The sequence below is a fragment of the Coprinopsis cinerea genome (genome assembly GCF_000182895.1).
Source record: "Coprinopsis cinerea okayama7#130 chromosome 8 map unlocalized cont3.8, whole genome shotgun sequence".
NCBI classification, from domain to species: domain Eukaryota; kingdom Fungi; phylum Basidiomycota; class Agaricomycetes; order Agaricales; family Psathyrellaceae; genus Coprinopsis; species Coprinopsis cinerea.
The window spans coordinates 2,465,899-2,486,397 of NW_003307537.1; the positions used below are offsets into that span (position 1 = coordinate 2,465,899).

The window sequence follows — 20,499 nt, forward strand, 5'->3', positions numbered from 1 at the left end:
TGCGTACACCCACGGACTCAGTTTGAAAGGATGACTTGAGTCGAGGTTTGAATTCGCGTTTTAGGAAGGATGGAAATGGGACATTGGAAACTATACTATTAGGATGCTCTATTCGCCTTTTATACCGTGACAGTTCATTGCACATTACCGCTACAACTTAGAATATGATTGATGATTGAACCAACATCCATCGTCGAAAATTTCTAGCAGCAAAAGTCACTATGTACTACTTGGATATATTGGTTGAGTTGGTCGACAGCGTGTATGAAGACGCCGTCTCGTGGGTGTCGCATCCGGATTACTCCGAAGCATGTAGGCGCCTGGATAGCCCTGAATAGCCCTGGATGCAGCTGCACCCTCTCCAGCGTCCAAATACGCCATGTCAGCAACGTGTAGCTCCGCTGGTATCCAACAACCACCTCCAGGCTCCTTCCGGTGCACCAGAGTCTACGCGGGCTACGTGCTCAGCCGCGACGTCTTCTACCGGTGGGCACACAAAGTGACACCCAACTACCCACCCGAAGAAACGGATGCAATCGCTGCCTTGTCCCTCCTCAGGCCTCATGCAGTACCACACGAATACCCCAGGAACGTGATTCGGAAAAATCTGGTGTTACGGGTATCCAGAGAATTTTGAAGACGATGATGGTGTTACGGGTATCCAGAGAATTTTGAAGACGATGATGGTGTTACGGGCCTCCCGAGAATTTTGAAGACGATGATGATGACTCGGGGAGATGTCAGAAGTTCATGGGTGGTATCGCAGATTGTCAAGATTGAAGGGGTATCGCAGATTGTCAAGATTGAAGGGGTATCGCAGATTGTCAAGATTGAAGGGGTATCGCAGATTGTCAAGATTGAAGGGGTGGCCGGCCATACGATGCCGAGGGAGATGTGGGCCTGATCTTAGGGAGTGCCGAGGGAGATGTGGGCCTGATCTTAGGGAGGGAGAGAGGGAGGAAAGGATTAGGGAGGTGGTTGTTGAATGAAGGTGGGTGGGTTTTAACCCTCGGGTAAACGTTCGGGTTCGCTATTGAATGGGACCCTACGCAGGCATAAACGAGGAGGAATATCGTTGGAATCTTCAACTTTTTGTTTACGATTAGGACTGGACCTGTTTGCGTTCTGTTCATCCCTGTTTGTGTTCATCCCTGTTTGTGTTCGTTCATCCTTGTTTGTGTTCATCCCAGAATGCAGGGACACAACGGCCCTTTCAGGGCTGCGATGGAGGAGGACGAGTAGAGTCTGTATTAAATAACTTTCTGTAGCCTTCCACCCTGTAGCTATCACACCGCACTGAGTATCGTTTAATCCGACGACGGGAGACTACGGTATACCATATCCGAAACTATATCTCGCCAGTTCCTTTTCCCCAGTCTAGACACCATCCCCCCTGGCACCCCCGCTCAGGCTGAAAAAAAGCCACGCTCAAAAGCTCAAAACCATTACGATTATAACCAGCGGTACACAAAGCACGAACGTACAAACGTATAAATGCAAAATGCAAATCCGAATTCAAGAAAGAACTAAAACCCCAACTCCCGACCTCCGAAAGAAACAATTAACGCTCCATCCCCCATCCCACAAAGAAAGAAACCAACGCTCCATCTCCCGACCCCCTCCCCCTCCCTTAATGCTCCATCTCCTCCCAAGTCCTACCCACCGTCTTCGCCAAATCCGCCTCCGTCACCTGCTTCCCACTCGAGAAGTAACCCGCAGCAATCTTCGCATCGATCTCGACGCGCGAGTCGGGCGGGATGAGGTGGTCTATGTACAAGTGCGTGCATCGTATCCACGTCGTATGTTGGGAAAATGCCCGGTAGGACAGAAGGAAAAAGGTGAGGTGAGACGAGACGAGGGTGCCCGTACCGAGGCGAAGTAGTAGGGAGACGAAGCAAAGCAAAGGAAAAAAAGAAAACCACCGTCAGCCATCCCGCGCCCCAACACATACGACGAAAACAATACGCACCAGGTATATCATACCTCGTCAAAATAGGAATCCCACTCTTCACAATCGCATCATACTTCATATCACTCATACTAACCATCCGATCCACCTTCCTGATCCCCAACCAGTGCAAAACATCAGGCATGAGCGCTTGGAACCGCATATCCTTCACACCAGCGATCATCTCCGTAGACTTGAAGTACTTGTCGGCGCTGTCGCCACCGCGTTTGCGGAGGTTGTAGACTAGATATCTGGGAAAGATGTGATGCGTTGTTTAGTATAATGTCGCGAGGGAAAAGGAAAAGCAGTAGTACGCACTTGGTAACCTCACCCAACGCCCTCCCCTCCTTCCTAAAGTACGCAACAACACCCACACCGCCCTTTTGCGCACCTCGGATACACTCCTCAATCGCATACACGAGGTAGGGTTTGCATGTGCAGATGTCGGAGCCGAAGACGTCTGAGCCGTTGCCTGTGAGGGGGAAGTAGGAGAGTTAGTCGTTTGTGGAGGAGAAGTAAGATAGAAAGAGGAAAAGCGAGGGAGAGAAGGGGATAACGTTAGGACAGATAAACAACGACAGGGAGAGAGGAAGAGCGATAAGATAAGATCCATAGCATCAAAAGAAAGGTGTGGTTCGATGCCAATAACGGAGAGATACGATACGATACTCACATTCGTCATGAACACGCAGAGTAAGCTCCTTCGTCTCGTCGTACATATACGCGGGGTTTCCAACTGAAAAGACTCGTCAGACGTGACAGATAAGAGGAGCGAGAGACGACGCACAGATGTAAACAGTACATCCACCAATAGGCGGTAGGAAGACCTTGATGTCGGGTCTCGTGATAAGCTCGGGGTACATTCCTCCCGTATCCTCAAAGAGCGCACGTCGAAGCAGGGTCTCGGAACTACAACCAACAGACCATCATCAGCACCCTCCCCACCAAAAAAGAGAAAAGTACGCACATCCCAAACCTCTCCGCCACACCAGGCAAATACCAAACAGGGTCAATAGCCGCCTTGCCCACATTCACCTCCACACCCGGATCCACAGAAAGATTCTCACTCCCATCCTCATTCCGCACAGGTCGGCTCTTCAACACGATATTCCCATCAATAACCATCTCGCCCCTGCGCGCCGCCTCATCCAGCTCGCTCATCTTCAAATGCGCCTTCGTAATCGCGATGGAAGGTCGGACGTCCAACCCCAACTCGTCCATCTCCTTCCTGAACACCTGCGGCACGAGATGGCCCCAGGGATCAAAGGAGACGATCTTGGACGGGTCGGACCAGGAGGGTTGAGGCGGGATGTTGATAGGCGGCTCGGTCTGCGAGTAGTCGGGTTTGTGCGAGGGGTTGAGAGCGCCCATCGCGATACTCAGGGCGCGGTAGATGGAATAGGACCCGGCATGCGCGCCGAGGGCGTTGCGCTGCTTGATGGACGAGGGGAGGCGCGAGCAGATCACCGGTCCGCGCGTCGTCGGGTCGGCGGCGCCCCATTGGAGCGGGTGCGGGGCGATACCGTGTTGGTCGGGGTACGCTATCATCAAGCTTATCAGCATCCTGCGAGAGAAAGGGAGGGAAAGAAGGACGCACTGGTGAGGTTAACTCGACCTGGATAGAGCAGCTTCTCCCTCTCCTTATCCGTCATCTGTGCGAGGGCGTCGCGAGCGGGCGTGGTGGAGGTGACGGCTGCACCGACAGTCGCCTCCTGCAACCCAGTTTTCTTCTCCTCGTTCTTGGCATCGGCGGTGGAAGGCAGCCCTGGGGTGCTGCGCGCAGGCGACTTTGGCTCGAGAGGCGTAATGGAGGCTTGGCTGGCTGCGAGGCTGTCAAGCTGCGAAGCATAGCATGTCATGCATCAGCGTCACGTCGCCATCGCCGGAAGGAGTGGATGGACGGTATGGAAGGTGGAGATGAGCGATAGGAATCGATAGATACATAGATGGATAGGTAAATATGTAGATGGATGGATGGATGGATTGAACGGATGGATAAGGATCAAAGGCTTTGGGGACGCACCTTTGCCTGCATGGCCTGCTGCGACACCTGCATCGACTCCAATCGAGCCAGGATTTGCGTAAGGATGGCTTCAGATACTGGCATCTTGCCTGTATTCTACTCTTCTTCTAATCGTCGTTCCTCGTAGAGTGTATTCGTTTACTCGGGTTTCTAGATCCTTCGCATTAGCCTCCTAATCCTACCCAACATCCACCCAACACTAGTACTACTCACCGTCGTCGTTCGAATCGTGTTCGTCGCTGTATCTAATCGAATCACGATCTCAGATCAATCTCGAGAGAGAAAGCAAAAATAGAAAGGAAGAAAGAGAGAGAAAGAGAGAAAGGGCAAGGTCCGGGCACGTTCTGCATTATATAGGGGGTGGCCTGAGCCTCGCGTCCAGCCACGCGTTCCAACCCATTGATGGTTGGGGGTTACGTCATAGGCCCAAGGCGTTGATCGCCAAGTTCAGGGTCTCTGAACCGGAGCTTGGGTTCAAAGTTCGAACCCTGCACAGTGCGAGTTTTGGGTGCATCATGATTAATGAGTTGTTGTCCCCAATCCCCAGACGAGAGTCGGGACTCCGGAGCCAGCACGGAGCATAGTGACTTGCCGTGAGATAGGACTTGCGATTGAGATTCGGAGGACGAGAGGATCGTCGCCCGTCTACTACTATACCAGCACTGCCGTGATGTCGAGATTGCGAACCTGCGATAGAGATGGATGCCAAACTCCGGAGCTCCAGGCCCCACCGCTCTCGAACAACCACGGTCTCGAGATCTATCCATATAACATTGACAACAATCTATCTATCAAGAGCCCTCGAAGCGCTACTTATGCAGCGTTGATTCTCCCCAAGTTCTTCTGGCTTCTCGTCGAAGTGATATCGAGAAAGTCCCTCTATGATACATATCACACAAGTCAGTGTCATCAATCTCGCTCTTGGGTTCTTCGCTGTCCACCGGCAGGCTCTCAGCTGATTCGTTACAGTTTGGGTTTGGGTCGTGTGACAAGAAGATATCCCCGCTTTATTCTTCATTAAGTCTTTTGGAAGGAAGTATTTTACTTATGTGCCTCAGATACCTATCACTCACCTATGTGCCACTTACCACTTCCCTCCACTCAACCCTCTTGCACGCCGTGGCCCGATGATCGTCCCTCTCGTCACTGACAAGTTTCCAACCTGACGTAGACAGATCGACATCGGACAGAGGGAAACCACTAGGCACATGACGGTCGGTCACCCTGCAACTCGGGCGCACATGTCAAGCTTTTAAGGTTACGCTGATGTACTCGAACATACGGGTGCGAATAGAAGCTCCGTGTACCTTATTGTCTCGTGAAGAGGCTGTACAGACACCAGTATAAGGATGGTGGAGAAGACGTAAAGATCTCACAGAAGGTATATAGATCTCACAGAAGGCATAAAGATCTCACAGAAGGCATAAAGATCGCACAGAAGGCATAAAGATCGCACAGAAGGCATAAAGATCGCACAGAAGGCATAAAGATCGCACAGAAGACATGTCAGTGTGCAATAAGTAAAGTATATAAAGAACGGACGAGGCTCGGAACGTTCTGCTTCCTGGCTGATGTAACCTCCCTCCTCTAATAGTAACCTCACACGACAGAAGGGAGACTGCTGGGGATGGACGTCTTAACACCCGACAACCTCTTCCAAGTCGCGCGATGCGAGATAACGGAGCACGTACGTCCCTATTTCCTTGGAGTTGCTCCTTTGGTTTTCCTCTGCATCCCCGGCACTCATTTCTATTTTTACGATACTAGTACTTCACTCGTACGTTTACAATTTTATCCGAGAGTCTCGAGTACTCCCGGTTAACGATTTCCAACGTCCTTTCGATATGATGGCACCGACGACGACAAAAACTGAATAACGACAACGACGATACATAACCGAAACATATACCAAAACGCCTGAAACGGTAACGATAACGATAACGAAATCTTTTGAACGATAACACAACACCCGCCGCGGCCATCCGTCCACGGACGAACACGAATAAACCGACGAACACGAATAAACCACACTGACAGCCGTAGCAGCCACAGTTTTCCTCGCAGACTACCTGCACACGCTTCCGCTCGAGGTACGCCGCGGCATGTCTCTCACCTCTCCTCAGTCCGCTGCGACTGTACTACCACTCAGAGTCTCCATTTCTCATTGACTCTATGACTCTGATTGACTACCCGAATCCTACCCCAGGTCTCCCTAATCTGGCCCTCCGAATGGAGCTTCGCCAAGATCCTGTTCCTCTTGAACCGATACTGGGTGTTGGATATCATATTCCGGCATTTCGGTACGCATCCTCAATTAAAATTGAAATGCTATTCTCAATCGAAATGTTATTCTCGACTGAAATGCTCAAACCATCGAATGAATACGGCGTTAACCTTGGTTAATGTAGTGGATCATGGGTCTTCACCTTCCGTACGTACGCCCTCATTCCCAAATGGAACTCCTCCTTGACAGAGTTCTCCTGTTGACATGGGATCGATGATATACCTTCGCGGGGTGATGGATGTAGGTGTGTAGGATGGGATTCATCTCTTCCACCAGTACGTCTTCCTGCTCCTGCTCTCCTGCTCCTCTTCCTCTTTCGTCCTTGTCCCCGCCCTTGTCCTCGACCTTCCTCCCTCGACCTTCCTCCCTCGATCGAAACCGGCTGAGACGACTTACTAGCCTTCGCCTTCTTCGGGTTCCTCCTCTCGGAAGGTATGTGCATGACTACCAACCCCCGAGGGTTATGGAGCTTATATCGAAAAACCAACAATGCCTACCAACCCAACGAACGATACATTGTGCATCACGATCAACGGCACGCAGCAATCATGTTCCTCCGCCTCTTCGCCCTCTCAGGCCGGAACAGGTGGATGGGCGGGTGGTTGGGGTTTCAATTCTTCGTACGTCCCTAGATCTTCGTTTTTAACTTCGAGGGTATTATGTTTGATGGACTCTTACTCTCTGTTCTCTTTGGGCTCGATCTCGATCTCGATATCTGTCTCCATCCCTGTATCTCTCTCTCTATCTCTCTATGCCCCGTAAAAGCAGAATATCATATAACTGCGTTGTGCTTTAACAGATCCTGCATTTCGCACCGTTCGTAGCGGTATGCGTGTTCATACGGGACGTGGAATGTGCGTAGCTCATCCTTTCTTTTCGTTACACCATACCGAGTCTCTCTATCATTTCTCACCGATACTCTCTCTACCACCTTTCACCGACTACCAACTCTCACCTGCTACCACCTCTCACCTACTCTCCTTCTCACCCCTACCACATCCCTTCGAATTTACTTATGATTAATCAACCACACCTACAGACGAGCCCTCGCCCATACCCTCGGTAATGCCCTGCCTCCCGGTCGCACAAGGGTCCGCACGATGGAAGGAGATCGCGTTGTATAGCGTAGGGTTGGGCAGTCACACTCGTGCGTCGCAGTCCTCCTTTGAATCTGCGTGGTTCTGAGGCTACATATATACTTATATTAATCGACCGTGTCCCTATTCGTTTTCGCGTACATCCCCGACCTTGACTTCCCTATCCGACCTATTGCTCCCAATTCCTACCACCCAACGCCCAACGCCCACCCTAAACTCGACAGTCATCATCTCCTTAACACTCTACATCATGATCAGAGAACACCGCTCCACCAAGAGCTCGCTCCTGAGCATCTTCTACCGGGACGGCCTCATCTACTTCCTCGGGTTGGCGATCACCTCGCTCGTCAATATCGTTATTTCTGCTACTGTGCCGGTGCGTTTTTATCAGGGTTCTGTCCCGGTTGGGTTGGTATCTTATATTGTTCTCGGTTTACTCTGCTTCTTGCTATGGCTCAATTGCGTCTGGCAATCGATAACCTGCAATGGGTACGCTTTTGGGATGACGGCCGGTACATAGTTTAACTGTGACGCGATGTTCCTCATGTACGTCCCCTTCCCTCATCCTCATCTTCATCCTCTCCTTCCCCTTCCCCTCCACTCACGACTCACAAACTTCCACAAAACTGACACACACACACACACCCGCATCCGAAAATCCAGCCCCCAACGCACAATCCACGCCATCCTCGCCAACCGCGCCATCCTCCACCTGCGCGAACAAGGCCGCAAAGACGTCCAAGCCGGCAGCAGCACGACCCTCGATTTTGGTGGGAACACCAATGGGAGTGGGGGAGGGTCGACGACGGTGAGGGAGGGGAATAGGTTGAGATTTGGTAGTATGAGATTTTGGGACCGGGGTTATGGAGGTGAGAAAGAGGAGTGGAAGGGAAGGAGGAGAGGCAAGACGAGTGGGATTGGGAGCGGGGGCACGGAGGCGGATACGATGGGTACAATGGGTACCGGGGCAACGATGGGTGATGCTGGGATTGAGATGAGCGATATCGAGTTTGCGTCCAAGAGGACGAAGAGTTCTGCGTGACCCACAATGTCATCCAATCTCAAATTACTAAATTATATCAGATGTATGGGATACCTGGACACTGGGATTACCCGAGGGCATCACGAACTCTGAGGAACCGTATCGCGAATATTGAGAATAGGCAAGCCCGAACTTTGCGACTCTGCCAGTCGAGCTTGAATTGAGAATGTTTGTATGTCCGTGTTAGCTTCCGAATCCATCACCCCCGAGTCGATCAAAGTTGTATGCCGGTGTATGACGGTGTTATTTTCCAATGCCATTGTCCTCCGTCCTTGGTCTCTCCTCTCAGCGTCAACGCCGATCTTCGTGTTTCGGTTCACACTTCAGAGCAGCCTGGTTTAGCTCTGGTCTGCTCGACTCGACGCGTTTTCCCCGCTGCCTTTCCGTACTCAACACCCCAATACCTGAAACCATGGCGAAACTACCCCCTCTCACTACCTTACCTTCCCCCATCCAATCGAATCCCAAAGTTCGACGAGCTTATGATGCCATTTGTGGACTTGAGGGGAGCTTGGAGTTGGAGTTGAACGCACCCGAACTGGCCTCGGATGGTCATCCGCTAGTTGGCCCAGCGGTATCCACTGGCAGAGGGCAGGCGCAGGAATTTTCTCTGGTGTGTTGCAGGCTTCTTGGGTATCTGTTGCTCTACGCTCCGAACGAGCGTGCGAGGGAGCATGTCGCAGACGAAATTATTGAATGCGAGGGAAGGAAGGAGCGGTTGGAGGACCTTGGAAGGTTCTATTATGTTTGTTTTATTGGTGTTTGTAAGTTCCTTTTCTCATTATGCATCCGTCAACTAGGAAGGGCGGTTCGGAATGAAAACTAACCAAAAATTCTCATTCTTTTGGGATGTCTGTGGAAATTCAACCAACGAGAAGTCCAATCGAGAAGCTGTCGTACGCCTATACCTTCCCCCGACTCTCCGCCCTTCAACCGACCCGCCTTCGACATCCGAGAAGATATGGATAGGGATGTGCGTAGGGATCCTCCACTGGATCATGTTACAGCTAAGAAATACGTGCGTCGTTACTTCCTATGTAACTTCCCACCTACATTTTCGATTACCAGGCCCTAATTCGGGATGGCTATCGATGCGTAATGACCGGGTACTACGACGGGCCCTCATGCGAGGCTTTGCCCCAGTTAGCCCAGAAAGTGACAGAGAAGAGGAGCCCCGCTTCGATTACGCGGTGTTTTCATTTCCTTCCTATCCTGGAGCCGGATAGCGAAAATGGGAATTCGGACCAGGTGAGTCGACTCCGTCCTCGTCTTAGTTGACTCTAGTTGAACAAGAACTCGTGACGTTGTGATTCAAGCGGCACCCAGGTGATAACGGAAAATCGAAGAACCCACCCCTGGATGTAAATTTGAATGAAGGCTGGACGCGCATACTCAGAAACTTTGGCTACGCTGACGTCGTCGACGAGATGTATTCCGATCCAAGCGGTCTGGGTGCCCATCGACTCGACAACGCGGTGACGCTTCGGCTGGATACCTGTCTTACATTCCAGGAAAGTAGAATCTGGATAGCGCCCTTGGTGAGTACTTGATCAACTCTACTCAACTTATTCCGCAACAACACTTACCTGCCCTCCTTCGGCGTTCATACGCAGGACGACCCAGCGACTCAGCCTCCCAACACGTATAAGCTCGAAGCCTCCGATCCAATCTTCCTCATCGGCCAGCCTCCTACCCTCACCTTCCAATCCAGCGACCCAGCAAACCTCCCGCTTCCGAACTCGAGGTACCTGGAAATCTACACATCTTGCGCTCGGGTTGCACATTTTTCGGGAGCGAGGAGGTTTATGGAGGATGTGTTAAAGGATTATGAGGAGAGGGGTGTGTTGGAGAGTGATGGGTCTTCGGCAAGCCTTTTGGCTCATTTGTTGATTTTGAACCAGACGCGGAGGGATTGAGGGCGTAGGTTGGAGGGCTTCGGAGGATGTGTACCGTATGTGTTTGATGTCCCTCATTTCTAGAGGAATGGATTCAAAGGTCCTGATGGCTAGATGTGGAAGTGTACCGTCCCGACACTGCGATCCCTGGGGCACGGAGGTACAGCTCACTTCAACTGGCATACAACACCTGTGGGAGCCTTTGCTAACTGCTTCTACTCACGTACCTTGTCAGTTCTCACTAGTCGCTTGTACCGTACAAATAGGCCATCTGTGTACGAGCTGCATTCAAGGCCAGTGTCCCTGTGGGCGCAGAAACAGTCCCAATAACGAAATGACGCAGGTCGACAAGTACAGTCGGCTGCTAAGCGGCTCGTCGGCCTTCCTGCGGTACCTTCACGGAATATCTTGATCAGGGAAATAATTCAATGGAGTTGCCCTGCCTCCCTTCTGAACTTCGAATTGGCTTCGGTGCTGTCATCCCAGCTCATATCTCGTCAATGTATCACGCCATTTCCCCACACTTCCAAGTCCCATCACCTAGTCCTCCATCGATTTACTGCACCGGTGACCAGCACTTATGTCACTTGCGGAGCAAGATGATATGCTCGAAGAGCGTTACCTGGGCTGAATATCCCGCTGTAAACCCAACGATGTTTCCAAGGTGAGTGCACACCCTCCCCTTCTCATGTCAAGTTCCACCAGGATGCCTCTCGAGGCCCGCCTATCCACGGACAGCCGTTTTAACAGCAATTTTCCCGAGGTGTAGATCTTCGTCACACAACAGGCCATGCGTGGATCTCTGAAGCATTCCCATTTCGCGGAGACTATTATGGCCAGTCTATCGGGTTTATTCACTCAGGCTGAGCGCCTAGGCAAATCGCGCCTTTCGCTTTCAAGAAGGTATAATAAGTGGAAATAAGGTATGCCACGTGCCGTACTTCCTGAAGTTCGCGCCTTCTCGACTAGTCTTACCGACTCCACAATTGTCCGGGGCGAGGCGATAGCCCTACATGCAACCATCAAGTTCTACGCTGCGATCAGGTCATTTGGCTGTGTTTTGCTGAGGTTCCCAGAAGGTGTGATATATGATAGGTAATTGTGGGTCTTACATCCGCAATGGCACTTTAGCTATTCGCATTTCTGTCCCTGTCTCAACACCTTCGACAAGTGCATGTGCTTGGCGAAAACCCTTCCGTTGCGGACTTGGGTGCAAAGTTCAATGATCAACACTGTCCACCGCCCTTGGAGGAAATGATTGTCGCAGCCGTGAGCTCCCAGGTCACCCCACACAACCAAGTTTGACCTCACTTACGCGAACTGCTGGAGTGTTTTTCCCGAGCGTTGGAGCTATCTATCCGAATGGCACCAAAGGAACACAGGATGGTGACTTTGAAAGAGTCAGATCGACGAAGAGGTAGGATGAGAAGCAGTTTCAGGACGTCACTCCAGACGTCATGTCCGCCTTGCGTGCTCGAGAACGGCGAACGTTCAGTCTCTCGAACTCTGTCGAACGCTATTTCTCAATCAATTGGTGAAACAATGGGCTTTGGTATAAAAGAGCGTAACGTTCATGCTAGGTAAAGCAGCAGCAGCAGTCTATTGCAGCAAACAAACACCAGACTCAGAGTTCTTTCAAACCTACTTCGATCTACATCATGTTCTTTACTCGTGTTCTCCTTTCCGTCTTCGCTGTCGGCGCCATCTCCGCCGTCGCCCGACCTGCTGAAACTGTCCAGAAGCGCGAGGACGTCTCCGACGTCTTGGCTGTCATCGGCACCCTTAAGTCTACCACCGGCAGCATCCTCCCCCAGCTCGGTAAGCCCATTTTGCTTTCACAGGGCCCGGAATGGGACACTAAATACCCGACCGACGATAGATGCCCTGGTTAACAGCGACGACGCCACCGAGGAGAACGTTTCTCCTCTCCTTGAGCAGCTCGCTGGTGCCTTCGACACTGGTACCGTGTCCCTCCAAGGTCTCCAGGGCAAAGTCGACCCAAGCAGCGGGGGCACTGAAGAAGAAGTCGCTGAGGAAGTCGCCACAGTGTACACTGTAAGTCGTCCACCCTGTGCAACATAACCTGAGCACTCACCAGCGGTTTATTGGGATTAGGACGTCGCCACTTCCCTTGACAACTTGAAGACCAAGAAACCCCACCTCTACCCGCTCGTCCCCAAGTTCGGTCTCGACCTCGCCCTCTTCAAGCTCCTCCTCGGCTTGCAGCTCGTCCTCGCTGGCGTTCTCAAGCTCGTCGCTGTTCTGTGAGTCCCAGCTGCCTTTCTCATATAGAGGCATGCCTGAACTTACACTCTTCCAAAGCTTGAAGGCTGTTGGTGTCCTCCTCCATGGTCTCGGATTCACCCTACTCGTCGTCCTGTTGGGCTTGCTCTAAGTAATACTCGGCTCATCATTTTGCGTAGTTGACAGTCTTGGAGTATGGCTTGAGGCGCTTCTTCGGGTTATTACGGTGTGATTGTTCGATAATGATTCTGTATCGCCTGCACTGTTCTCAGTGGTTACGAATGCATAACTTCGACTCTATTTCAGTGCGACTTTCAAACCTGACATGTCCATCCTAGATGTGAGAATTAGGGTATCCTACTTAATCGCCCTTCCTTTCCCCTTCCTATCAACCACCATCTCCTCCTTCTTTTCTCCATCTTTCATCTCCACGTCCACGTCTCCCTCATTCGCACTGGCCTTGGCCTTCGTCTTCCCCCTCCCTCCCCCAACCCTCAACTTGAACTCCTTAATCGCCCTCTCAGCAGCCGCAAACCTGACCTCAACCTCACTCGACACACCCCTATACTTCTCCACCTCCCTCACCTCTTCCACCCCATCCACAACAACGGTACATGCCACGTCTCCCCTCTTCTTCTCGTACTTGTACTCCACCTTCCTCTCATTCTGCGCTGCCCACATCGACAACCTTGAGACAGGGTGCAAGACGTCGACGTCGTCCCGAATGATGCGTTCGAGGACCGGTAGGATACCGATTCGTCTGATGATGGACGTGACGACGGGGATCGAGAACCCGGAATCGATAAACGCAGCGCCGATGGTCGATTCGACGATATCGCTCAGGAACTTGGGCGCTTGCAGACGGGTGAGAGACGACCACGGGAAAATCGAGCCATGCTCCAGCGCATCAGCAATCTCCTCCCTCCTCAGCTCGTATCGCTCAACCGTGTTGCGCAGGTCGTCCAGCACCTGCTGGCTGGAATGTAAGAGACACTGGGATAAATGGATCCTATGCGCCGTCGTTCCCTCTTCGAACGTCGGAGGATTGAGATACGGGTTCCAGTCGTCCTTACCCGCGTTCGAACTGGCACTCGGTTGAGGCATCACGCCCTCCAGCTCCCTCCACATCCCAAGACAGATGTACGCCAGGAAATGCCCGTTCACGACCGCCGAGCGGCGTAGATGGATATGGCCAGGACTATACTCCCTGGGCGCTCGATAGAGCATATCGGTCACAACCATATCCAAAATCGAGTCCCCAATGAACTCCATGCGTTCGTAGGAGATGGTGTTGATATGCTCGCGATAGCTCGCGTGCGTTAGAGCTTCGATCAGGAGGATCTTGCGTTTGAAGGTGTAGCCGAGCATGTGCTCGACGTCGGCGAGCTGGGGTGGGATGGGGATGTCGTCCTCGGGTTGGACACGTGAGAGGATCTGGTCGACCCGAGTGGGGAGGGGAGCCCATTTCAAGCCCAAGTCGAAGAATTTGGCGCATTCGTAGCCGAGGGGGAAGCCACCGCTGATGTAGGCGGCGCCGATGAGCGACTCGATCACGTCGGCGAGGACTGGGATGTCATGTTAGCAAGGTAAATGGTTGCGAACGGGAGATGTACGCACCCTTGGTAGAGAGCTGCTTGTTCGCCTGTTTGTTTTTCTTCTTTTTCTTCTTCTCGCCTTGAACCTTCGTCTCGGCCTTTAATCCCTTCCCGTCGTCGTCGATCTTGGCTTCCGCATTCGACTCCTCTCCCTTGTCAACCTTCATCTCCGCATCGGACACGGACGTCTCCTTCGCACCAATCTCCTTCGCACCAGTGTCCTTCGGCTTATCACGTTTAACGACGTCAGGAATCGGATCGACATCCATCGGTTCACCACGGCTAGGATCGGCCTTCGTGATGTACCTAGGCTTCCACTTCTTCCCCAGCAAGCGATCTAGGACCAAACGCAAACCCATGAGCAACCTATCCACACCGCAGCCTCGAAACCCAACCAAACATCCCAAACTCGAATCAAAGCCAACATCATCTCAAATCCCAGCCAACACCCGACATGAGATGCATCGACGAGACGACGAGACCAACCAGAACACCCGTGCCCATGCGAAACTCAAACATCATCGAAGATAGAAGTAGTAATAACGCTCACCGCGAATAATCCACCTAACCACACCTCTCTTCACACACTCCTTCGCTAGCCTCACATTCGCCACAGCGTGATCCTTCCTTTTCGTCAAATAGCCCTAGAAGTATATGCGGCAGTTAGCGTCGACATAAACGGAGAAGGAGAGAGAGAGAGAGGAAGGAGGCTACAAGGCAGCAGTGTTCGTAGTGTAATAGTGTTCGTAGATGTGAACATCACGATTGCACATCACGACTCAGAGAAACAAGAATAAAAATAAAACCGCCCTATGAACGTACGACGCCGACGTACCTCATGCCACATAGGATACTCCGCAAAAATCTGAATCCCAGCGAGGAACTTGAGGACGGTATCACCGAGCGTCTCGAGGCGCTGGTAGTTGTGTCGTTCACCCGCGACGGGGGCTGTGAGCGCTACTGTGAGGACGTCGAGTGGGATTTGGGTGAGCGTTGTGGGCGTGGAGGTGGAGGTAGACGCCAAATTCGAAGATGTAGAGTTCGAAGGTGTAGAGGTAGAAGACGTAAAACCACCGGAAGACGAAGCATGTATCGCAGTCGAGACGTCCGAACCCGACGAGATCGACGAATCCGACGACAAAGAAGGCGCAAGAGAGTCGAGCGCAGACGCAGAACCAAACAACCCATCCCTCAACCCCATCACGGTCAACCTCACCCCAAGGAACCTCAACACAGACGGAAGAAGCACGGCATACTCGACCTCGTCGGGCGAAAAGAGCGCGATACTTGTGTGTTGCGGGAGGAGGTAGAGTTCTTTGGGTGGTTCCTTCCCCTTCTCCTTCCCCTTCTCGTTGTGGTTGTCGTCGTCTTTCCCTCTCTCGTTCGCGTCGTCTTTCCCTCCCTCGCTCACGTCGTCTTTCCCTCTTTCGTTCATGTCGTCCTTGGATCCCTTCCGCTTAGCCTTCCCCTCCGAAACAGGAACCAAGAAATTCGTCCTAGGCGGGAACGGTTTCACAACCAACAACGGGTACACCACTTCCACCTCCTCATCCTCTTCCCCATCCACCTCCCTTCTACCCCCACCATCCACCTTCCGTTTACTCTTCCCCCTATAGAATTCCCGAATCCTCTCCTCCTCCTCCTCGCCCACCCTCTCCCACTGCCACCGCACAAAACTATACGGTCGACCATAGTGCAGACTCTTCTTCACGATCGTGATATCATCCACAGGTCCATAACGATGAAGGAAGGATAGGGCGGGCGACGTATATGCTGATTCCGGTCTAAAGGATGGGTATGCTGATTCGGGTATAAAGACGCTGTTCGACGCGCTTCCTTGGCTTTGAGAATACCGTCCTCCTGCCCCTGCCCCTGCTCCTCCTCCACCTGCGTCTGCATTAAACCCCTCCTCCATGCCCGCCGACGCCGCCGCCGAAGCACCCAACCCCCACCCCCGCCTCTCCTCCCAAACCCCCACAAACTTCCCGAACCCAACCGGTAAGAAGAGGTACGCAAAGTCAGTATTGGACCACTCCATCCTCGAACCGTTCAAACACCAGAAGAGCATCCGGGTGTAGGATTTCGCGTGGGCTATCAAGTCTTCATGGGCTTTTAGGTTTCCTTCGTGGGCTTTTAGGCTTTCTTCGCGGGGTATTTGGTCTTCATGGGCAGTGGAACTGGTATCTCGGGTTTGGTTGGCAGTAAAAGTAGAGGTAAGATCGCGCGTGGAAGAGAACATAGGATTGGCCGAGGACGAAGTATGATCGCCATTATCGTTGACAGTGGATGGGGTAGAGTTGGTCGCAGTGAACCAAGAAGGATCGGCGCCAGGCGCGGCTGCAGAGTCCGACCACCACGTCGGGTCAACCTTCGACGCAGTAGGCGTATCCCACGAAGACGACCCGGCCGAAATACCCGCATGAGACGCAGCTGGGTCCACTGACACCGTGTCCCATCCAGACGAATCGTCGGTGTTGGAGGCAGCCGTATACCACGACGAAGACGACGAAACAGATGACGTCGAGCGCGATTTGGGCAAGGAAGCTGCAGTCGAAGAGACGAGTCCGGCGGTGGACCAAGGCGACGTGACAACCGGCGCCTTGTTCTTCTCCGCCTCCTCCTTCCTCTCTTTGCCCTTCTCCTTCGCCTCCTCCCCACCCTTCGCCTCCTCCATCTCCGCACCCTCCCTCGTCCTCGTCCTCGTCCTCCTCACCACAGCCCTCTCCGGCACCCCCTCATTACTCCCGTCGACGCGATACACCCCAACTCTAACCTCCTCCCTCCCAGGCCTATACAACACCGGCCCCTCCTCAAAGTCTACCTCCGGCACCCGGACGCGGGTGAACATGTACAAAGGCGGGGCGTGGCTGAATTGTAGGACGGAGGTGTACCATACTTCGAGTTCTTCTACTTCGTTGTCGTCGTTGGAGGCGGAGGCGGAGGCGGAGTCGTTGGAGGCGGGTTGTTGTTCGATGGTCATCCTGGCATCGGTATCGTCGTCGTCGTCAGCGGCACTCGATTTAGTCCGTGCGTCTAGAGTCGGGGCGCCACCGTCAACCTCGACATCGAGTACACCCACACTGCGCCCAAGTCTACCCCCACCTCGACCTTCATAACCCCGTTCTTCAACCCACGGATCAACCTGCACACCCCCACTCCCTCCACTCACCAACCCAACCCTCTTCTCAACATCCTCCAACATCCTCCTGACCTCCTCCTCCTCCTCCTCACTCCACCGCCCATCCTCGTACAGCGGCAACAAATGCTCGTTCAGGAGTCCCACTTCATGGAGGTACGAGTAAGCTAGGAACGCAGCGTGCCGATGGGCAGCCAACTTAGTGGCGTAGGGTTTCGCGGTGGTAAAAGAGCGCGTGGGGAGAGGGAGCGAGCGGGGGAGGGTGACGGTTGACGTCCAGGGACCCGCGTAGGGTTGGTGCGCGTGAGCTGGTGGATACACATGCGTAGACGCGGGTGTTCATTTTCAGTGGGACGTTGATTGGAGGTTCGTAGACGTAGTCGTCGATGGCGGAGGGTGCGTAGACGTAGTCGTTGACCGGACGAGAGCGATCATAGCAAACGTGAGCATCGAGGTCGAAGAAATAAGCACCCATCAAAGAAACACACGTACCCATGGAAGAAGCAAAGCCCGTGGACTGGGATCCAGCCGCAGATGGAGCGGTGAGGTGTAGCCCAGGCACGTAATCAGGCGGATCGATATCGTATATCGGCCGGTTCTCGTTCGACCCCGAGCGGGAGATGACAGCGCAGAAATGGGCGAGGTGGGAGACCGCCGAGTGGGGTGTTAGGTAGGCGCTGTTAGAAGAGGAGGGTGTTAGCTAAGAAGCTAAGAACGAGGGACGCGAATGAGACGTAAACAATAAGATCGCGAGAAGGTGGAAGAAGAAACAAAATGAACGACGAATGAGAGAGAGGCGAAAAAGAACGAGAGATGGAAGGTAGGTAGGGAGTGTGCTTCAGAGTGAAACGAGGGCGACGAAACGCGACACGAGAGCGCGACGCAACCCAAAAACCATGCCCAAACCCCAAACCGAAAGAACGCGGGACAAAGAACTGGCACGACACCAGAAACCCCAAACGAGGCCCCGAAAAACAAACAAAAATCAACGAACGACGAACGACGAACGACAAACACGCACCCAGTACTCTCAACACTCAACACAGCATCAAAATCATCCGGTTCCTCCCCTTCCCAATCCTCCACATCCACACCCGCATCTCCCTCCCTCCCTCCCGAATTCCGACTATACATCTCAACCATCCTCTCCTCCACCTCCCTCCACTTGGCGACATTCGCCTGCGCCCTATCCTCCTCAACATCATACATCAGCGTAAACGTACTCCTCTTCCTCCGTGCCCGTCCACGACTCTGTATCCAACTCGCCATGTTGGGGGGTGGGTCCCACCGGATGACCGACCCGCACGCTGGGATGTCTAACCCTTCCTCGGCGACGGAGGTCGCGAGGATGAGGTTGTGGATGCCTAGACGGAACGACGAAAGAGTGGAATCCTGCGATTGCTTGGTGATATGCCGTGTAACATCCATCAACGAATGCCGGTGCGCGCTATCGGATGTACCCAACAACACACCGACGGTAAACGAATCCTTCGTGAACGGGTGGTGCTTCAAAAGTTCAGCGAGGGCCAGCACAGCATCCCGCCTCTGCACAAACACAATCCCGCTAAAACTCTCATTCAAGCCTTCCACCTCCTCCTTCTCCTCCAACAAACACTCGACCAAAACCCGTACTTTATCCGTGCACTCGCTGAGGATGTCGTCCTCGTAGTACGATGGCGGGCTCAGGACGAGGGAGGTGAGGATCTGGAGGAGGTACGCCTTTTCGGAGGACCGCCAGGTGGACATGATGTTGTTGTAGGGGTTGGCGGCGTGTTTGGCTTTCTGGACGACGGTCCACACATACCAGTCCGCCGCCCAGGCGCCGATGGAGAAGCAGATGTCGCTTGCGGCGCGGTGGAAGTCGGCTAATCCTTTATGCGTGAAGGAGTCTTGTTTGGTTATAGTCTTGGACAGCCTTTGGTCGAGCCGACGCCATTCGGGTGAGTCGGGCGGGGTTTTGGAGAGTTGGGAGCGGAGGGAGAGGACGTTGGGGTCATTTTGGATGTCTAGTCCTTCGAGCACGGAGGAGAGAGTGGCGAGGTTGGTCGAGAATGATTGAGTCGGACACGACATGTACGGCGCGTGTTTGAAGATTGGACGGTGGACGTGCTGCGCGAGTTCCTTGCGGTTGTACCGCGGTGTGCAGATCATAGCGTCTAGATGCGCTTCGATGAGGCTTTTAGACGTAGAAGGATTAGTAAAAGGCGAGAGAATAAAGGAAGAACGCACCGGAATGCTTTGTTTACGTCCCCAGAACCAAAGATGGGGCTCGCGGTTAGACCGAGCACCATCGGACGACACGGGAAATCCGCGTCATGCATAGGGGACCTAGCGGGGAGCTTGAAGTAAAAATCCTTCATAATGAGATTGTACGGGTGTTTATCAGCCGCGTGGTGCGCCTCGTCGAACACCAGCAACCCAATCTGCAGACCCATGTTGATATACCCGTGCCGCAGGGCGTCGAGGAAGACCTGGGGCGTAGACACGATAACGCGGTGGGTTTCGAGGACGGATTTCCAGAGTGCGGCGTTCTTCCATTGGTCGGGCTGGTGCGCGCCCGAGATGAGGCCGACGGGACCTGGGATGTACGTTTTGATAACGCTTTGTTGTTGCTGGCACAGTGCCACCGTGGGCGCGAGGAACCAGCAGATCTGCGTCCTTCGTTAACGAACGTGCTAAAGAGACGGAAGGAAAACACATTACCTTGCGGTTCTCCCTCTCCAATTCATGCTTAATCCTCAACACCGCAATATGCGTCTTGCCCGAACCTGTATCAAGCGCGATGATGATATTCCTCCTCAAGCTCTCGTCGAGCATCTCCTGCTGGTACGCCCTCGTCGCGATGATCTTCGTATCCTGCCGGGTACCAGACGTGGGCGTCGACGTCGTAGATTCATCCACTTCTGTGGGGGAAGGTGCAGCGGCAGCGACATCGCCCATGATCAACCTTTGCTGGCGCTAACAGTTGAGTAGATCCTGGGTGATGGCTCTCGTCAAAGAGAACTCTTCCCACCCGATACGAGCTCTTTATATAGACCCTAACCCCGAGATCGGCCAATGGCGATAATGATTGACGCCCTGCGCTCCGCAGTCCGTAGTTTTGTCATATCCCGGTGTGATAGGAGCCTATCGATAGGGTAAACAAAAACATGCGTTGTGGGATTTGGAAGAAGGAACACAAGACGCGTTTGGAAACGGTCGTGTCGTCTGACCTCGTCTGACCCCTTGGAAATTT

At 53.1% G+C, this 20,499-nt stretch overlaps 6 protein-coding genes across 6 annotated transcripts; 4 read left to right on the forward strand and 2 right to left on the reverse strand.

Moving 5' to 3' along the window:
- Positions 1–221: 221 nt before the first annotated feature.
- Positions 222–904, forward strand: CC1G_15098 (hypothetical protein; the record flags this gene model as incomplete). Its single annotated transcript, XM_002910718.1, has 3 exons — positions 222–312; positions 366–592; positions 767–904. The coding sequence occupies 3 exons, from the start codon at positions 222–224 to the stop codon at positions 902–904; spliced, it is 456 nt and encodes a 151-aa protein (XP_002910764.1).
- A 726-nt stretch (positions 905–1,630) lies between these two features.
- CC1G_03176 (cyclohydrolase) lies at positions 1,631–4,239 on the reverse strand (the record flags this gene model as incomplete). Its single annotated transcript, XM_001840895.2, has 9 exons — positions 4,185–4,239; positions 3,972–4,121; positions 3,546–3,786; positions 2,916–3,489; positions 2,736–2,857; positions 2,622–2,684; positions 2,267–2,420; positions 1,970–2,199; positions 1,631–1,767 (listed from the first exon to the last, which is right to left on the reverse strand). Exons 2-9 carry the CDS (start codon positions 4,053–4,055, stop codon positions 1,631–1,633), a joined length of 1,605 nt encoding a protein of 534 aa, XP_001840947.2. The 5' UTR covers positions 4,056–4,121; positions 4,185–4,239.
- Positions 4,240–5,598: 1,359 nt separating this feature from the next.
- Positions 5,599–8,394, forward strand: CC1G_15099 (hypothetical protein; the record flags this gene model as incomplete). Its single annotated transcript, XM_002910719.1, has 12 exons — positions 5,599–5,658; positions 5,739–5,748; positions 6,009–6,061; positions 6,178–6,271; positions 6,380–6,402; positions 6,500–6,530; positions 6,655–6,687; positions 6,799–6,875; positions 7,055–7,109; positions 7,295–7,402; positions 7,613–7,728; positions 7,873–8,394. 12 exons carry the CDS (start codon positions 5,599–5,601, stop codon positions 8,392–8,394), a joined length of 1,182 nt encoding a protein of 393 aa, XP_002910765.1.
- A 412-nt stretch (positions 8,395–8,806) lies between these two features.
- On the forward strand, positions 8,807–10,310 carry CC1G_03179 (hypothetical protein; the record flags this gene model as incomplete). Its single annotated transcript, XM_001840898.2, has 5 exons — positions 8,807–9,158; positions 9,273–9,412; positions 9,463–9,642; positions 9,711–9,932; positions 10,008–10,310. 5 exons carry the CDS (start codon positions 8,807–8,809, stop codon positions 10,308–10,310), a joined length of 1,197 nt encoding a protein of 398 aa, XP_001840950.2.
- A 1,576-nt stretch (positions 10,311–11,886) lies between these two features.
- Positions 11,887–12,832, forward strand: CC1G_03180 (hypothetical protein). Its single transcript, XM_001840899.2, has 4 exons — positions 11,887–12,107; positions 12,169–12,344; positions 12,405–12,553; positions 12,612–12,832. Exons 1-4 carry the CDS (start codon positions 11,948–11,950, stop codon positions 12,682–12,684), a joined length of 558 nt encoding a protein of 185 aa, XP_001840951.1. The 5' UTR covers positions 11,887–11,947; the 3' UTR covers positions 12,685–12,832.
- Positions 12,833–12,890: 58 nt separating this feature from the next.
- CC1G_03181 (hypothetical protein) lies at positions 12,891–20,204 on the reverse strand (the record flags this gene model as incomplete). The annotated part of the gene is made up of 8 exons (XM_001840900.1): positions 12,891–14,098; positions 14,151–14,465; positions 14,679–14,772; positions 14,964–17,572; positions 17,757–17,941; positions 18,286–19,440; positions 19,494–19,915; positions 19,968–20,204. 8 exons carry the CDS (start codon positions 20,202–20,204, stop codon positions 12,891–12,893), a joined length of 6,225 nt encoding a protein of 2,074 aa, XP_001840952.1.
- Between the last annotated feature and the right edge of the window lie 295 nt (positions 20,205–20,499).

Bases quoted from the DNA above. Each gene is read 5' to 3' on its own strand.
- CC1G_03180 (XM_001840899.2), top strand. From the start codon at position 11,948: ATGTTCTTTACTCGTGTTCTCCTTTCCGTCTTCGCTGTCGGCGCCATC. The intron at 12,108-12,168 runs GTAAGCCCATTT...GACCGACGATAG, and splicing joins CAGCATCCTCCCCCAGCTCG to ATGCCCTGGTTAACAGCGAC. The intron at 12,554-12,611 runs GTGAGTCCCAGC...ACTCTTCCAAAG, and splicing joins CTCAAGCTCGTCGCTGTTCT to CTTGAAGGCTGTTGGTGTCC.